The sequence below is a fragment of the Solanum verrucosum genome, unplaced genomic scaffold, assembly GCF_900185275.1.
Source record: "Solanum verrucosum unplaced genomic scaffold, falcon-dt-bn FXZP01000176.1, whole genome shotgun sequence".
Classification (NCBI taxonomy): domain Eukaryota; kingdom Viridiplantae; phylum Streptophyta; class Magnoliopsida; order Solanales; family Solanaceae; genus Solanum; species Solanum verrucosum.
Genome location: NW_026020412.1, coordinates 2304843 through 2322243, shown reverse-complemented (window position 1 = coordinate 2322243; position 17401 = coordinate 2304843). Strand labels below are relative to the sequence as shown.

The following is a 17401-nucleotide window of genomic DNA, read 5'->3' as shown; positions in this document are numbered from 1 at the left end:
AATACCTAACTGCATAACTAATTATATGACAGCTCAGCTAATCATTTACAATTACAACTTGTATATCATCTAGCAACTTTTACTACAGACAACTGATATAGACGGTTAAAAACATTTGCAAAAAAAATACAACATTAACATGACATTTTGTATTACACATCTGTTCTATACACTACATTTAAAGGTCAAGGAGATGGATCATATAGCAACTCCTTGAGAACTTCAGATTTACTAATTTGCGTCACTTCCTCTGTTGTTTTGCGTCTTCTTGTTTAATAGACCTTGGTTGAGTACATTGTAAAAAATGATATAGCATTTGAATTGGGTTGCCGGAAATTTACATACAGTGAACTAATAAAAGAATATAATAGAAAATGGCAAGTTGGCAAGAATAAATGAACTCCTGCAGTAAAGAGAAGACAGACAGAGTAAGAAATATTTTTCAGAATGTATGTGTGCACAGAGGTAAGAGTAGAGTGTGATTCATAAGGAGTCAAACCTTTTTGTGCACCATAATTCCATGCAATTGAAGTGCAAAGTCAAGTAAAAGCAAAAATCCTATCTACAATTTTTGTCCGACAGATTGGACACTCAATGCAAGCCAGGGAACAAGACTTGCACACTGCAATATTAAGACCGCATCAGAACAGCCTATATAACATGAGAGCACAAATAATGGAAGCAAAGAATTAAAATAGCATCTTACAACAAAAATGCCGGCAAGGAAGAAGCATTGCAGCAGTAGGTGACTCAAAACACACTTTGCATATATGTGAATTTGCATCACCATTGCCCAAGTGCCTGTGTTCTTTCTCCTTCATTTCTTGCATCCGAGCCTGGAGGTGCAAATGTAAAACATCACGGAAAACTCCCATATTTTTTTTGGAGTCATTATGACACAGAAATAACAATAGTGAGCACCACCTTCTAGTAAACCGAAACAGTAAGATGTGATCCCTGAGTCTAGGGATGACAAATGGGGCGGGGCAGGAAAAAACATATATTGTAAGAACTTCAAATGAGGCAGGGCAGGGGGGCAGGTTGTTTTGGGCATTTGGCCCATTCTTTCATCTGACTATCTAACCTTTGTTGGTAGCTTACTAAATACTACCAATCATACAAGTTCACCAAAGAGATGGTGAATTCTATGGGCTTTAAGGGGGTGACGAACTTTGTCAATACTTATTTATTTTAGTGGAATCTATCTGTCAATTTAACCCCCCTTAAAATACAAAGAAAAAATGCAGACAGGAAGAAGATGAACAAATTATTTTCCTTAAAATACAAAGAAAAAATGCAGACAGGAAGAGATGAACAAATTATTTTCCTTCATACCAAGGTAACCAGGAGGGGCACTTTGGTTCACTCAACATACAAATATAAATTGGAAAAACCATAAAATAATTGTATGAAAACAACGATATTAGTGATAAATACATAATATTTAATGTGCATGTATAGAATGACATATATTAGATATAAATTTTAAAAAAGGACTGCAAACGCAATCAGGAAAACTGTTATATCGATCATATCACATAATGTTAAAAAGGATGTGAGAGTATTAGTTAGTTGTTCTTCATGTGATGTGTTTTAATTCAATATAAGAATGCTGTTGTGTGATCAGTGTAATGTCAGTAGTTTCACTATACTATAATGGAAATCTTCTGATTCTTGTCCAATACTCCCTCCGTTTCAAATTATGTGTCATGATGTATAAAAATAATTGTCTCAAATTTTTGTCAATTTAGAAGTTCAAGACAAAATTATTTATTATTTTCCATTTTATACTTAGTAGTAATTACTCTTGAAGATTACAAACACCTCAATAGAGTAAATATTTTTAATGGAGAGAGATTATATTTTAAGATATAAATGAGGGTAAAATAGTCACACACAAAAGCTCCTAATTTATGTTTTCTTAAGGAGCGTGCAAAAGAGAAACACGACAAATAAAATAATTTGGTAGATATTGTATTCTAGATCAATTTCCACTGATTCAATAATAAAAGATAATATTGGGAAAATTAATAAAAGATTACAACACAATACTCATCCTTTATGTTTAATAATAAGAAAAGCCAACAATATTTGTTAATACCCAATCCTTTATGCTTTAAAAATTAAACAGTTCTTTTGTTAGAAAAGATTAAAGCATTGAAAAGAATAGGACTAACATTTAATAGGGGAGGGGGGCAAGCGGTTTAAAATTTTAGCGGGTCAAAGCTTGACCTGCCCCCTCCCTGCCCTGCCCCATTTACATCCCTATCACCGACTCTTCATCCTATTTACATAAAACATACTTTCATAATGTAAGATCCATTTGATATATTTACAGAAAGTAGCACTCTATATAACTTTATCTGTCAAAAATTAAATTTATTTGATTATTCAGCTTTTGTTAACTTTCCAGAAAAAATTTCCCCAAAATACTTTCAAATTACCACTTTGATCTTCTTCCACAACTACCATTAGAACAAACAAGTATAAATAAACTACAACCCCGGTTTAAAGAAGAAAGTTCCACACCAGAAAGTGAAGAACGTAGCTTACAGTTGAAATTCTCTCCAACTTTCGATATTATGTAACATTTTACAAATGTTCACATATAAGATAAACAACATCAGAAAGTTCAGATGAATGAAGAGGATATGTCAAACACTACATGCCAGACAAAGGTGCAGATAACCGATCAGAAAAGGACAAGCTTAATTACCTTCAAGTGGGCAACCAGAGGTTCTTCCTTCAGAATCTCAGTAGCTGCATTTGTATGAACCCCGTCTTGGCTAACATCAGAGATGTGGTCCTTGTTGTCACCAACATTAATTTCTGGATTCATCATATTGCCTTCTCCACCTAATTGCCAGTCAGCTGCCAGTTTCAAATCTTGCCTAGCACTATTCTCTTTCTTTAGTTGAGCAACAAGCACCCACATATTTGCCAAATCATTTTCCAAAGAAGCCTCCCTTTTCTTTCCCTCCTCTACTTTTTTCCTGTACTCATCTTCCACAATCTCCTTGTCAACCAACGCAGCCTCAAGAACTGCTTCACGTTGTTTTCTTGCTTGCAACTCCATCTTTAGATCTTCAGGATCTAGGTCCCACGTGTCGAAGTCATCATGAATCACTCCTGAAACTTCACTTACTCGGCCAGAAACCCGGCCTCTACGCCCTGGTCTTAAGTTTTCACCATGCTTTCTGCTACTAACGTTACCAGCTTGTGCATTGGAACTCCTAGAACTCGACATCTCTCGAGCAGCCAACAATTCTTTCTCCAGTTTTGCATTCTGTAATGAGAGCTTTGTGACTTCAGCAGCTAAATTTTTCAGTTCAACAGCAGCAGCAGAAGCTAATTCTTTTGCGTATGAAGCTTCCTCTGACAATTTCTGGTTCTGCACATGCAGCCCACTGTTCTCCTCCGCAAGTTGAATATGTTCCAGCTTAAGCTTGTCATTCTCAACATCCTGCTCAAATTGCAAAACATATTAGAACCATGATATGAATTCAAATAAAGCATGTACAACCACATTAATGTTCCTGTACAATCATGAAGGTCATTTAACAAAGGGTCTCGAGATTTAGTCCGATAATTGGGGATAATCGAAGCCATAGAAGATCAAATGTTCAACACAGATTCATGGCAACTTTTATTTTCATTAAATACTGAAAACATAAGAACTTAAAATACCAATTCATTCTCAAAAATAAACCTTAAATGCCAATTTCATCAAGAAAACAAAAACTACAGAAAGTCAATCACAACAAAAATAATGTGTTCAGGCGACATGCATTGGATTGTTTTAAAGCAAAAACTTGAGTCTCAGAACAGCTAACAATGTCATAGAGAGAAAGGTAAAGCTTGATACATTAACTTCGGATAAAGAGAAGGGAGAGAATGTCATAGATTGTTTAGGCGACATGCATTGGATTGTTTTAAAGCAAAAACTTGAGCCTCAGAACAGCATTGGATTGTTTTAAAGCAAAAACTTGAGTCTCAGAACAGCTAACAATGTCATAGAGAGAGAGGTAAAGCTTGATACATTAACTTAGGATAAAGAGAATGGAGAGAATAGGCACACTCATCAAATCCATTAATCAAATCATTTAAATTCCTTAGTTGGAGAAATTTTAAACTACTTATTATTCTGAAACATATTACAACAGGTTCTTTTCAATACTAAAATCCATCAACTTGGATAACACAGGTTTCTTCTTTCTTCTGTTTTAGTCAAACTTGTATGAAAGAAGATTTCTTAAACCTTCATATAGTCCTTGAATTCCTCTTATGTTTTATTTAAATCCAAGGGATGATGCATTCTGCACCATGTATTTAACCTTCAGAGGTTATCAGGCTATACTTGCTCCTACGAAACCCCCACCCCCAAGGAAAGCCACAACCAATTTTTTTTTTTGCAGAAGATAAAAGATCCTCTGTTCATCAGATCAATAACTACCATCAAAAGTTAGTATCCACCTCAAGAACTCAAGATGCAGATCAAATATGTCAGTGGACAGAAGCTCTTAAAATCACCTGGGACTGAATTTTCCTTCTAAGCTCATCAATATATTCATCAGATACACATCTTTCTGATGAGGGATACACTTGTTTTGCCTTGAATGCAGCTAGCTGCTGTTCAAGACGACAAATCTTTTCTTGTAGTTCCTTGTTCTCTAAGCACTGAAAACAAGATAATATAACAGCCAAATTATGCCTAGGAAAGACAATAAGCTACTCATTATAAAATGAATAGGGAAGGTCAATAATATTTAGCAACTAGGTTATTCCATTTGCAACAAGATATAATGCCTTGTTTGACCTTGTTCTGCAGCTGTTCCTGGAGAATCCGATTATCTGCAGATTTGATCTGCATTACAAGGTCAAATTGTAAACAACTTAATCCAAAAAAAAAATAGATGGTTACAAGCTTGTAACAAGAATGAAACTTTTTAGATTTTTTTGTTTAAGTGTACTTGACTGAGCTTTTATAGGGTAACCAACCTCAAGCTCAAAACTCTGCTCACTACATTGTGTCATCAATTTCATCAAAGTCTGTCAAAGATAGTAATATGAGACAAAGTACAGACCACGTAAGAGGTGGAGATATGTCCATGACAGTAGAAAAGGTTAACATGACATCACCTGCTGCATTTCGACGAAGGATGCATTTGCAACAGATGCTTTACCACTTTCAACAATATGTTGTTCCAACATCCTCATTTGCTTTCTCTTTTCTTGAATTTCACACTCTAAATTTTGAATCTGTCATAAGAATTCAGAACTACAATAAGTCCAGATACAAAAAAATACATCTACTGAAAGGATTGAATGAAAATTTTGTCTCCATGTGCTTCAGACAGCTGCAATTGCATAAGGAAGAAGCAAAATAGTTAGAATGAACAAACTGCTACATCTTGTGGTAGGTCATCAAGCATTCAAGATCTTAGGAACTTTTTTTTTTACAACCGTGGTGACTGGGCCAGCTTGCGTGCACCGACTAATTCCACGTGAAGCCTTTTACCTCGCACCAGCAACAGGTACGGTAACTCTGCCCACCAAGGCTAGGACAGATGGAAAGAAATCACCTAGAGTTTTTGTCTCTGTAGGGATTTGAACTTGTAGGATCCTAGGAACTTTAAAGATCCAAGATACCCCATTGTTACTAGTGACGCTTCTAGAATTGACTATGTTCCACAGCTGAAACACTAATATATACACATGACTTTCTGAAAAGTATCATTGACAAATTCGTTGAAGTTTTTCTAAACATCAGAAAATTGAAGACCTTACAAGAGATGCAGAATGCAGAACCTAGTGATATCACATTCTAATTTCTATAAGTGACTCGACAAATCGTTTAGTCCGAGCAGGAAAAGCACTCATAAAATTATCAGTCTCATTACAACTTGACCAGCAAATTGTTATGAAACATTTGAGTCCAGAAAGACAAAAGAGTTACTTGTGTTTGCGAACTCTCGGGGTCATTAACAGACTGCTCAACCAGGCGTTTCAATGTACTGGTGCTGAAGGCAATCTCTCCAGCAAGCATCTTGACTTGCTCAACTAGGAGGTCCATCTGATCTGACATTGAAATTCCTTCCTATAATCAAATAAAAAGACAATCAAATGAAAAAAGAAAACCAAAAACAAAACCTGATAAACGAGTAAAGGGCAATAATGTTGCACCTTTTCCTAGAAGCTTTACTATCTAAACACACTACAGAATTGACTGAAAGCTTTACCACATAAGCCCCATTCAAACATCAGAGGTACAGGAAACTCAAATCTACATGTGCAATACTGGACTTGAAGTAAATGTAGTATAGCTATTGGAATTAAATAACTTCTCATTCCTAATACAAAATGATGAGCTTGCTGAGTATTTAGGCATTGTAACTTCTTAATTCACAAGGAATATAAATGCAGACACATCAAATTCTGCAGAAAAACAAGACCTCAGAAAGCACTCGCAGTAAACTTCACAACATAAAGTTTAATGACAAACTAACATCATATGTTAATGACAAATCTTTCAAATCCACCAGAGCATTAACGTTAGCAATATTAAGAATCACTGTGGTAGTCTTCTCCACTTAAAGGTTTTAAGAATGTGAAATTTAGAGAGGTAAAGACCTATGGGAAGTTTTAAACCACAGGAAAAAAACAATGATATGTTCACCCACCTGAGCTGATTCAGTGATTGCATTCCCAACCTGAGATATATCATCATTCCACTTGCTAGAAGATCTTCTGTGTTTGGGATCAGAAGTATCTGCTGAAGGGTCTTTCTGATTCTCGCCATCTATTAGCATAGAACTATCCATCTTCTGATGGAAGAGTAAGGGGAATAAGGATCGAAGATCAATACACAGAAAAAGATATTTTATCCTAGATAACATATCATATAATCTGCAAGAAAAGAATAATATGTAATATAGCTATTCCTTAAATACTTTGAATTTGAGAAAAGAATAAAAAGAAGAAAAATGAGAAAGAGTACTTTTACTTCCCTGAAATAGAGGAACAGCATTAAAGTGGTAAAATAGATGAAAGAAGAAAATTAATGCATGCTAAGTGAAACTACACGTAGTACCTAAACCAAGCTACCGGCCAAAAGTCTTGTAAAAATCAGAAAGTATGATGCATCTTCAAGATTTAATCGAGGATAGGATTCCGAGACCATCTACCGATGTACTTGAGTGGCAAAGAACAACATAAAGAAACAGAAGTCATGATGAAAGGAAGAGCAGCTTACATCTTCTTCAGAAGGAGAATGGCTCCTCTGATGCCCAGCAACATCACCCAAATACCCAGGGATTGAATTCTTTGAAGAAACAAGGATCAGTTTAGTTAGCCTCTGTATCCGGCTCATTAAAGCTGCCTTGGCTTCCTCCTCCTCTTCCAATCTTGATTGCATTTTCACTTGCCCTTCTTCCAACTGCAACGGACCATGAATAAGTTATAAGCCCCAGAACCCAATTACAGCCAAAATTCTAATCCCCAAATGCTTATATAGCAGAGATGTCTTTAAGCATATAGTTCGTTGAGCACACATTTCTGATCTTTAGCGGTAGACAGAGTTCACATATGTAGCTAGAAAAGTTACCTGCTGTTTCAAAGTCATAAGTTCTACAGGATTAACACCGACAAGCATCCCACTTCTTAGTTGATCAAGCTCTTCTTTGAGACATGATATTTCCCTTTGATATTTCTTAATCAGGGATTTCTCATCAATAATCTGAAAGAGAGATATATCAAGCTTCATCCTTCACAACTCCAATTCCACAATATTCAAATAACAAACAGAGCAAACCTTGTTGCGTGATGCATAAATCTCCACACGTTTAGCCCTGCTTGCAAACTTCAGCGTATTGTGTGTTTCCTCCATATTGCTTGATGCAGGAGTAACAGTACATATGAGCTACAGAAGACATGCAAGAGGAGGTAAATTAGACCCATCTGTAATCTCTTTAGGTCTTATCAAGCAACAGGAGTATCAGGTGAGAACAGATGAAACGAATTTAGGAGTAAAAGATGCATATCAAATAAAGCATTACAGCTGAATAAAGATAAGAAAGGTCAATGAAATGGAAATGTATTGTATATCTTCATCATACTCACAGAGACATGTCCATGCCCACTCAGTGAAGTCTGGAGCAGCCGAGTAAGTTTAGAATCCCGATAAGGAACATGAGATGACTTCCCTTCACTCAATTTTCCAATGACCTATGCATGATTGCAGAATCAAGGTGTCAAACTGAAACTGAATAAACGTAAAAAAATCTACTCTACTCGTCAGCTAGCACCAATGCAAAATAATGATAGATCATGAGAATAAATAATTTGTTGAAAACCAAGAGAAATGATTTAGTTATTGTTAGAACATTAGATTCATTTCATGTGTTTAGGTTAGTCGAATAGAATATTCTTTCTAGTTCTGTCACAATTAGGAATCTAGATATTTAGGTAATTTCCTCGTTTCATTTAGTCTCAATTTGCCTTATTTCTCACACCTCAACTCCTCCATGTGGAGCCCTCTTGTTGTCTACAACCAATTCAATAGAGTCTTCTCTCTTCTTTTTATTTTTTTTGTGATGAAAACCTAGAGGGTAAATAGTCTTCTCTCTTTTTTTCTTCTATTTTTCACATAATTGAGATATCACAACAGAGGGTAATATGCAACAGTTATAGCAAAACTACATAGAGACATTAACCACTAATGATTTAGTACTTACAGTTCCAAGAGTCAGAAGACTTTTGTTGATATATGATCCTTCCTTTCTCCGCAATCCCGTTGTTTCAGTTTTAGAACTCTCAGATCCAGCTAAATCAATCAAGTTCTAATGGGAAAAGCAAAAACATTAGATGCTATGATGCACTGTTTTTTAATACAGAACACACAAAGCTAGTAGCCATACAAGCTGTGAGAAGACCACTCCATCATATTCGTCTCCATGAGCACTACTTTCAATCATCTGCACAATGAGTAATAATGTAGACAATGAGATATGATTACCTAAACCCAATAGCAAATATAACAATTAAAATGTCTACACTAGAAGAGCAGAAAAAAAGCTATTAAGGAAGATACGTCACTGCTTTCAAGAAAGCAATGTCACAAGGAATGGACCAAACATAATTGACAGTTTTCGATAAGGCATAACTGACAGTTTTTCCAACGTAGTATTCATGGAACAAAAAAAAATAATTAGTTACTGCTCCAACAGTTTTTCATCCAATATTCTGATAGTGCAAATTGGATAAATGAACCTCAACACACAGTTGAATCCCATAATCCCATTTCAGCAGAAGTTTCTTCCCAACACTGTACCGGGATTTGATGTTATAGGAAAGTTATTCTCATTTGTTCTTTACAGATATTCAAGTTTATATAATGTTAAGCAATGAATAAATAAGACAAATAAGAAAATTATATATATTTGTGATGATTTTGAAGGTCTTCATTCAACAAGAGTTTCTCATGCAACTTTCTAAGAACTGGCAGATTCTTTTATTATCATAAAACTTGGAAAACAAACATATTTTGAGATTATGCAGAGGAACAAAATTATGTGGGTTGACAGATTAGTCACCCTGCAAAATCAATTAAGTCACAATAAGACATTGTCTAGTTCAAACTTCCGTTGTTTTTTGATAACCAAAAGCTCAACCTTCCCCATCTCCAATTCTAAACAAAAGAAGGCATTTTCCATCCCAATGGAATAAAAGTTATCACACAAAGTTGACACTTAATAAACAACTAGAAAAATAAAATTGAACATTCTATTGAAGCACTAAAAGTTTTATAGGTCTATCATTCAAAGGCTGCGAAATGGCAACATATATATATATATATATATATATGGTTAGCAATTTAGGCTGGGAAACAGTCTCTCTCTACCTCCACGAGGTAGGGGTAAGGTCTGCATACACTCTACCCACCCCAGACCCTCTTGTGGGACTACATTGAGTATGTTATTGTTGTATGGTTAACAATTTAGGTATCATATGCTCTCGATATCAGCTATTATCCAGTCTATCTTTTCAACAAAAATTGAAAGAAACCCAAGTTTACTAGAAAGAGTGACCCAATAGACCAGTAGGTCAAATTCTCCCATCTTACGGAAAGTTAACCATAATTACACACAACAGCTTGCATTCCTTTAAAAATAAGTGCATGACATAGAAGTTTCTAGTTGCAATAGGCAATACATAACAATGAACAATCATACTATACTCACCAAGGTAAATATTGTGTGACTACGGCTACTAAACAAGTTGAAATTGTTTGAACCAACGTGTCGATGCTCTGGAATAGGCAAATGGTAATCAATATCAATATAGGTAACAAGAACCATGGCTGTCAACAAAGACAGACCTGAATAGCTTACACCAATTACCTTCCCCTGCAGCAATGAAAGAAAGTGCATGCCCAGGTGACAAAACAACTTCTTCCTTTATACCTTCAACATAAGTACCCTGCACATACATTGCATGTACAAAGAATCAAGCACTACAGAGCAACATATAAAGTCAGGACTTTGGAAAGCAACATTAATATCTCTAATATAGATAGAAGAACTTCACCAGTAACACCATGATTTGGTCCGAGGCTATTAGATATAGGACTTGTAGAATTTGAAATAACATGTGAGGAAATCAATGATCTCAACCTTTTCAGCACTTCAAACTTAATATGCTAGCTTCTACTTATTTATTACTTTTGAGAAATAAAGAGGGTAGTCATATTGAATTGATATCATATATAAATCTCAAACATATATGACGTGCTGGGAGACAAGTTTCTTGATAATTTTCTATGGTTTCTCGGAAATGATCATCTGTAGGAGTACTGTGCTATTTTCTCTTCCTGAATCATTCTCATCTTCAAAAACAAACATCAAAGGAAAGAGATCAAACTACCAAAAATAACTCCTGGAACAGGTCCTTTTTTTAAACAAATAAAAACTCTTGCTCAATAATCCTGCAATTTCCCTGAACAACAACAACTAGTACTATTGGCAACCAATACCTGATTATCTTCCCTGACACGCAGATTCTGGCCAGTTGGATCCAGCAAGTCATTGATAACCTGGCATCATAACCATAACGAGCATGCACACCAACTCACGTTAATATTTGGTACGAGAAATTAAACAAGTATGCCGCAGATAAAAGCATACAGAGAGATGATAAATCTACTTCAGAAATCATTTCACAGTGTATATCAGCTGTCTTTTATGTTACAGGAAGAAGTGAATCATAAATTTCACCAACACTCTAAAGATGGATACAGCCTCTGTAACAAAGCATGCTCTTTCAGTACAATTAATTTTTAATCTTTCTAGTTCAGTGCCACTTTCATCATATTTATAAGTAGATGGCTAATGTGCACAATACTAACCTCATTATAGATTTCAAGATATGATACGCGAAGTAAGAACTCGCATCCAGGAGTCTGCAAGACAATTTTCAAGATTAGTCACACTTTCTGTTTGGACAAGTAAGAGTAAGTCACGCCTTCATAAAGGCATTCTAGAATTTTAAACAAGAATTGCTATCAAGCTTGAATAAAAGTGAAGAAAGGCATGTGCCTTCGAGTCGTGCTTGAAGAGAAGCGTGGATCAAACTTTTAAATGAACATGTAATTTAAGCTGACTTACATCTTGAATGATGCTAAAAACATCCTTTATTGCCAATGGAATTATTCCTGGAGAAATATGATCTCCCTGTAGGAACCAATATCTTAATTAATATGGTGATAAAGAAAACTTTCAGTTGGGAAGGGGTGGGGGTGGGGGGGAGGGGGGTGATAAGGATAAAAATGAAACAATACTTAATTAACCATTAATTTCATCAATGCTACAGACATAAAAATAACACTGTATTCTTAAACTAAGTTCTTTTTATTTTTATAATATATATATATATATAACTGTAGAAATGCACTCAAAGGGGGTGGTCTAGTGGCCAATGAAGTGGGTTGAAAACCATGAAGTTCAAGTTCAAACCCCATTAAAAACAAAAATACTAGGTGATTTATTTCCATCTATTCTAGTCTTGGTAGGCAGAGTAACATGTGGTTGGTGGGAGGTGGGAGGTGGCAGGTGCCCCATAAAATATGTCGACATGCGCGCAAGAGGGCCTGGACACTATGGTTATCAAAAATAAATTATATATAATTGTGGAATAGGGGCGAGCTTGCCGCCTCGACTAATTTTACAAGGTACCTACTACCTCTCACCAACACAAGTATAGGGTAACTCTATCCACTAAGGATGGGGAAGGAAGCACCTAGTATTTTGCCTCCGCTAGGATTTGAACTTGAAACCTCACGGTTTTCAACCTACTTTTTTTTTTTGATAACCGAGAAATCCGTCTGTGACCCGCCCTTTGGACCAATCACAACCTTCTAAACTCGGTGGATAATGGGCCCGCCCCTCTACCCTTCTCCACTTAAATACCGGGCTTCGTTTTGCATGGTGTGGAACTTGAACCTGCGACGTAAGCCACAAATCCTCCACCTTTTGTGGGGCTTCGTTTTCAACCTTATTGACCACTAGTCGGGCCTTTAGGCCCTTTTATAAGGATATATCCTTAATCTAATTTGGGGGGGGGGGGGGGGGGGGGTGTTCTTGGCAAATGAAGTAAATACTAAGTTTGATCGTCCAATTTAAATAATGCTACTGATATTAAAGTAACACAAGTTCTTAAACTAACTTTTTTTTAATAAAGAATTTTTTTTAAGTGTGGTGTCAGGACTAGCTCACGTGCACCTCGACTCAGGGCATCTACTACCTCCAACCAGCACAAGTATTGAGTTTCTCTATCCATCAAGGCTTGGACATATGGGGAAAAATCATTGCTTCCACTAAAATTTGAATCTACGACCTCATGATTCTCAACCCACTTTCATTGACCACTAGCCCAATGAAATTATAAAGAAATATTCTTAAACTAACTTTGTCAGCGTTAGCAGTTAAATAATCCTATACTGTTTGTATGGGATGCAGCATAAGTCAGCAAAGCTTCTGTGAAATTCAAGGAAAAAGGAGATATCCCAAAGGAATAACTTACATGCATAGTGTGCGTCTTGCCACTACTTGTAACACCATAAGCAAAAACTGTGCCTGCATAATCAGCAGATCTCGTGTCAATGAAACTGAACTGGAAAATGCAACTTGCTACACTCGAATAAAAAAACTTCAGCCCAAGAATGTAGTCCCTTGGAACTGTAAGACATCTAGTACTATCAATACATTCGGTGGATAGCTCAACTATTGCTAATCACTTGGCAGAGATTAGTTTTCTTCAAGCATGGTCTTTGAACTGAATTATGTAAAACGAAATAACTCATAGACATGTTCTGTCTAGCTCAAAAGCTGACATGCTCGCAGATATTACACGTCGACGATCAATTATCATACCGTTAATGCCTTCCATAGCAGCCTTGACAACGGGTCGCGCAGCTACTTCATAAACATCCTGGGTACTTGTATCAGGTCCAAATACTTTATCTAGAAATCAGAATATGAAAAAGAAAAAAAAATTAAACTTGGAATAGCCATCATAAAAGGCAATGCCAGTTTCTAAGAAATGATCGGGAAAAATATTTAAACTCCATACTATTCCCGAAATACCAAAACACTAAATTTTTCACAGCTAGCAGAATCAAAATCATGAAAAGACTAAAAAAAAATTGGTAGAATTATACCAAAGGCATAAGCTGTTGCAGGATTATACTCATTGCGCACAATTTTATCACCGTCTGCATACCAAGCACTTTCATCGCCTTTCTGATATTCTCTTTCACTGCCACCACACGATAACACCAAATCCTTACCGCATTGTCAGGAAACTCAATTTCAAATGTCAAAACACCTCCAATAAACCAGTACACAGATCCAAATAAAATGAGCTAGATCTAGTATTTACCTCATTGGCCGAAACCTAACAGTCACAGAAATACTCTCTCCCGATCTGGACACATCCACTGGCTCATTAACCAACAACTCCTCAGCCGAAGGATAATTAACCGGCGAACGATTCCCATGAGCTCGTGAATAAGCTAAATCAGTTCGGTTCCGGCTGGGAGTCATGGATCTGGAGCCAGAGCCAGAGTCAATAAACGATGTAGTTGAAGAAGAGACTGATCGAGGCATAAGACGACCACCATTCATGAAGGAATTTGAAGATGATGAAGACGAAAATGGAGTTGATTGTTTACGATATTGAAATGGCGAGCTACTTCGTCCTCTAGACGAAGAAGCAGCCATTGACCGAAAAAATAAAAAATAATATTAACCAAATACTTGACTTGGTATCAAAGATAACGTCAAGCAACAATATATGCGAGCGTGTAACCGATCTAAGTTTCAGTTGAAGATGAAGAAGAATGTGTCAGATGCCACATGCTGTGAGTGAATAGGAAAAAGGGGAAGAACATGTTCGATTTCTTTACCTTTTTCAGGCTAAAATGACACTGTGGATGGATAATTTATTGTATCATAATTTATCGTAAACTTCATTTCTTCTCCTTTACAACCAACAACTGCACAGAAGAATGACTTTTTTACATGTGACAGTGGAAGGAGAACAATAGGCGGTTTGAATTTTATTATACTAGTAGTACATACTAGTCTTTAATTTAAACGTGGAGTGAAATGGTCCGGGACACTCCGTTTGTCGGTTGAATTTTTATACTTGGAATTTTGTCAAGTGAACTCCTAAAATTACTAAAATACAATATTTTAAGCACAGCTGATCATTGACAGAATTTATGTGGCATTGTTATTACTAAGTTGGAAAAATATTTAACTGTATACGTCTTAAAACGAGTGAATATATTTTTTTGTATTAAAAAAATAACTTAAAATAAGATAGAGAAAAAATCAAACTCTTCGATCCCCACCCATCCACAATTTTCTTCTTCCTTCAGCCCCCACCGCATGCTCTCCTTCTTCCTTGAAACCACCCACCACCCTCACCCCGCCCCTCCTCCTTTTACTTTTTTTTTTTGGTTTCCCACCCCATGTCTGGAGCCCACATTAGAGCTCCGATTAAATCTGAATCGCGCACTGCAGGGTTCATTCGGGGGTGGCACTGTTGGGTATGTAGCAAGAGTAATGGGAAATGGAGGGAAGATGATAAGGGAGGAACTTGAAAAGTTGGGAACTTGAAGAGTTGAGAACTTGAAAAGTCCTCTTATGCTTTATTGAAAAGGCATTTGTCCCTAATCAGTGGTGGAAAGAAAAATAGGAGAGTTTAAATATAGAAACACTCCTATTAATTGTTAAAAGGGTTGGAAAGAGGGACCCCCCCTCGCGTTGTCGTCGTCGCTCGCTCGGCTTCGACTTCGGCTTTGGAAAACGATCGAGAGATTATTTTTTGGACAAAGTTTGTTTTAATTATTTTAGTTAATTATTTATTTAATTAATCAAATTAAATTAAATGGCCAACGTTTTAATTAGTTAATTAACCGAAGCGTTTCAATTAATTAGTTAATTGACCCGACCCAACTCGGATCCACGCGCGACCCATTTTATTTAAATCTTTCCCGTTTAATTTGAATTTCTCGCCGTTGGAAGTGATTGTTCTGAAAGGTTGCAACTTTCAGAAACAGCCATGACCGTTTGAAAGGTTGCAAACTTTCATGAATGGTCGTGTGGATTCTGAAAGGATTGCAACCTTTCGGAACCAGTTCCTCTTGTCTATAAATACATTGATTCCTCAGACTTATTCCTTCAGAATTTTCTGATTTCTTCTTCTTCTTCTACACAAAATTTCTTCGTGTACTTTACTGCTGTTGAGTGATTCGCTGACACCAGAGTTTTGGGTATCAATACACTGGTGATTGAGATCATTTTATTCTGGGAGGACATATTCCAAATCAAATCTCGGATACTAGAGGGGAATAATTTCCTTAAGGGGACACTGTGCATTCAGTGGGCTTGATCTTTTTCTGATCCTGTTTTTCCAGATTGTGGTACGTTTTTACAGATTTTAGTTTTGTCAGCTAATTTCTGTTCATCTATTCTTATTGGTTTATTAAACTTTGGTTACTTCGTGTTTCTGCAAAGTTTATTGAAATCAGTAATTCTGGTTTTTTAAACATAAATTGCTAACAATCTTAAGGAAATTATTTTATACTTTTTAATCTGTGTTTCTGGTGGAGAGAAAAACCTTCGTGGTTTTATACTCCTGTTAAGTTTGCAATTTAAGTTATTGCTTACTGAGTCATTTGTATCAATTTATGTTTGTTACATATTCTGAAATGGCTAATGACAATGTTACGGTGGTTGTTGCTGCACCAACCCGAATTGTTGTACCACCAGCAGAGAAACCGGGAAAATTCTCTGGTGTGAATTTCAAAGGATGGCAGCAACGGGTATTTTTCTGGCTTACTACTCTTGGTCTGCAGAAATTTACCAATGAAGTAACTCCAGTGCTTGCTGTTGAAATGCCAGACAAAGAAAAATTCATGATTATTGAAGCATGGAAACAGACAGACTTCCTATGTAAGGGCTACATTTTGAGTGTTTTAGAGGATGACTTATATAATGTCTATAGTGCAATGACAACTTCGAAAGAATTGTGGATGCACTTGAGAAGAAATATAAGACAGAAGATGCATGCTTGAAAAAGTTTGTGATCGCAAAGTTTTTAGACTATAAAATGTCAGATAGTAAAATTGTTGGATCATAAGTGTAGGAACTTCAACTTATTTTCCATGATCTGATTGCTGAAGATATAGTAGTAAATGAAGTGTTTCAAGTGGCTGCAACGATATAGAAGTTACCTCCTTCGTGGAACGACTTCAAGAATTATTTAAAGCACAAACGTAAGGAAATGAAGCTTGAAGATCTTGTGATTCGGCTCAAGATTGAGAAAGATAACAAAACCATCGAAAAGAAGTCTCGTAAGAATTCGACAGTAATTGGAGTTAATATTGTTGAAAAAGCTCCTACCAAAGACAAGAAGAGAAAGAAGTCCAACTGACAGAAGTCAGAACAGGCCAAGAAAAAGTTCAAGGGCAATTGTTACAATTGTGGTAAGGCTGGTCATAAGTCTTCTGACTGTCGTACTCCAAGAAAGGACAAAGACAAAGACAAAGTCAAAGGCAAAAGCCAAGCAAATATCGTGGAAGAGATGGAAGATGCAGATGACCTTTGTGCAATGATCTCGAAGTGCAACTTAGTTGGAAATCTCAAGGAGTGGTTTCTCGACTCAGGTGCCACTCGACATATTTGCTCTGCGAAAGAAGCCTTTGCAACAAACACTCCTGCTGAGGTTGATAAAGATTTGTTCATGGGAAACACAACAAGACAATGATTGCAGGAACTGGGAAAGTAATGTTGAAGGTGACATCTGGCAAGGTGTTGACTCTAAACAACATTCTACACGT

The 17401-nt window shown here is 36.3% G+C and overlaps 1 protein-coding gene across 1 annotated transcript; it reads right to left on the bottom strand.

Moving 5' to 3' along the window:
* On the bottom strand, positions 1–14288 carry LOC125840635 (kinesin-like protein KIN-7D, mitochondrial). The gene is made up of 25 exons (XM_049519608.1): positions 13933–14288; positions 13712–13809; positions 13425–13514; positions 13075–13127; positions 11661–11726; positions 11402–11455; positions 11030–11089; positions 10398–10476; positions 10239–10306; positions 8916–8972; positions 8733–8837; positions 8119–8223; positions 7811–7918; positions 7604–7735; positions 7253–7435; positions 6681–6824; positions 5957–6097; positions 5140–5259; positions 4999–5049; positions 4817–4864; positions 4531–4677; positions 2717–3463; positions 707–836; positions 500–622; positions 1–403 (listed from the first exon to the last, which is right to left on the bottom strand). The coding sequence occupies exons 1-24, from the start codon at positions 14271–14273 to the stop codon at positions 540–542; spliced, it is 3210 nt and encodes a 1069-aa protein (XP_049375565.1). The 5' UTR covers positions 14274–14288; the 3' UTR covers positions 1–403; positions 500–539.
* Positions 14289–17401: the final 3113 nt, after the last annotated feature.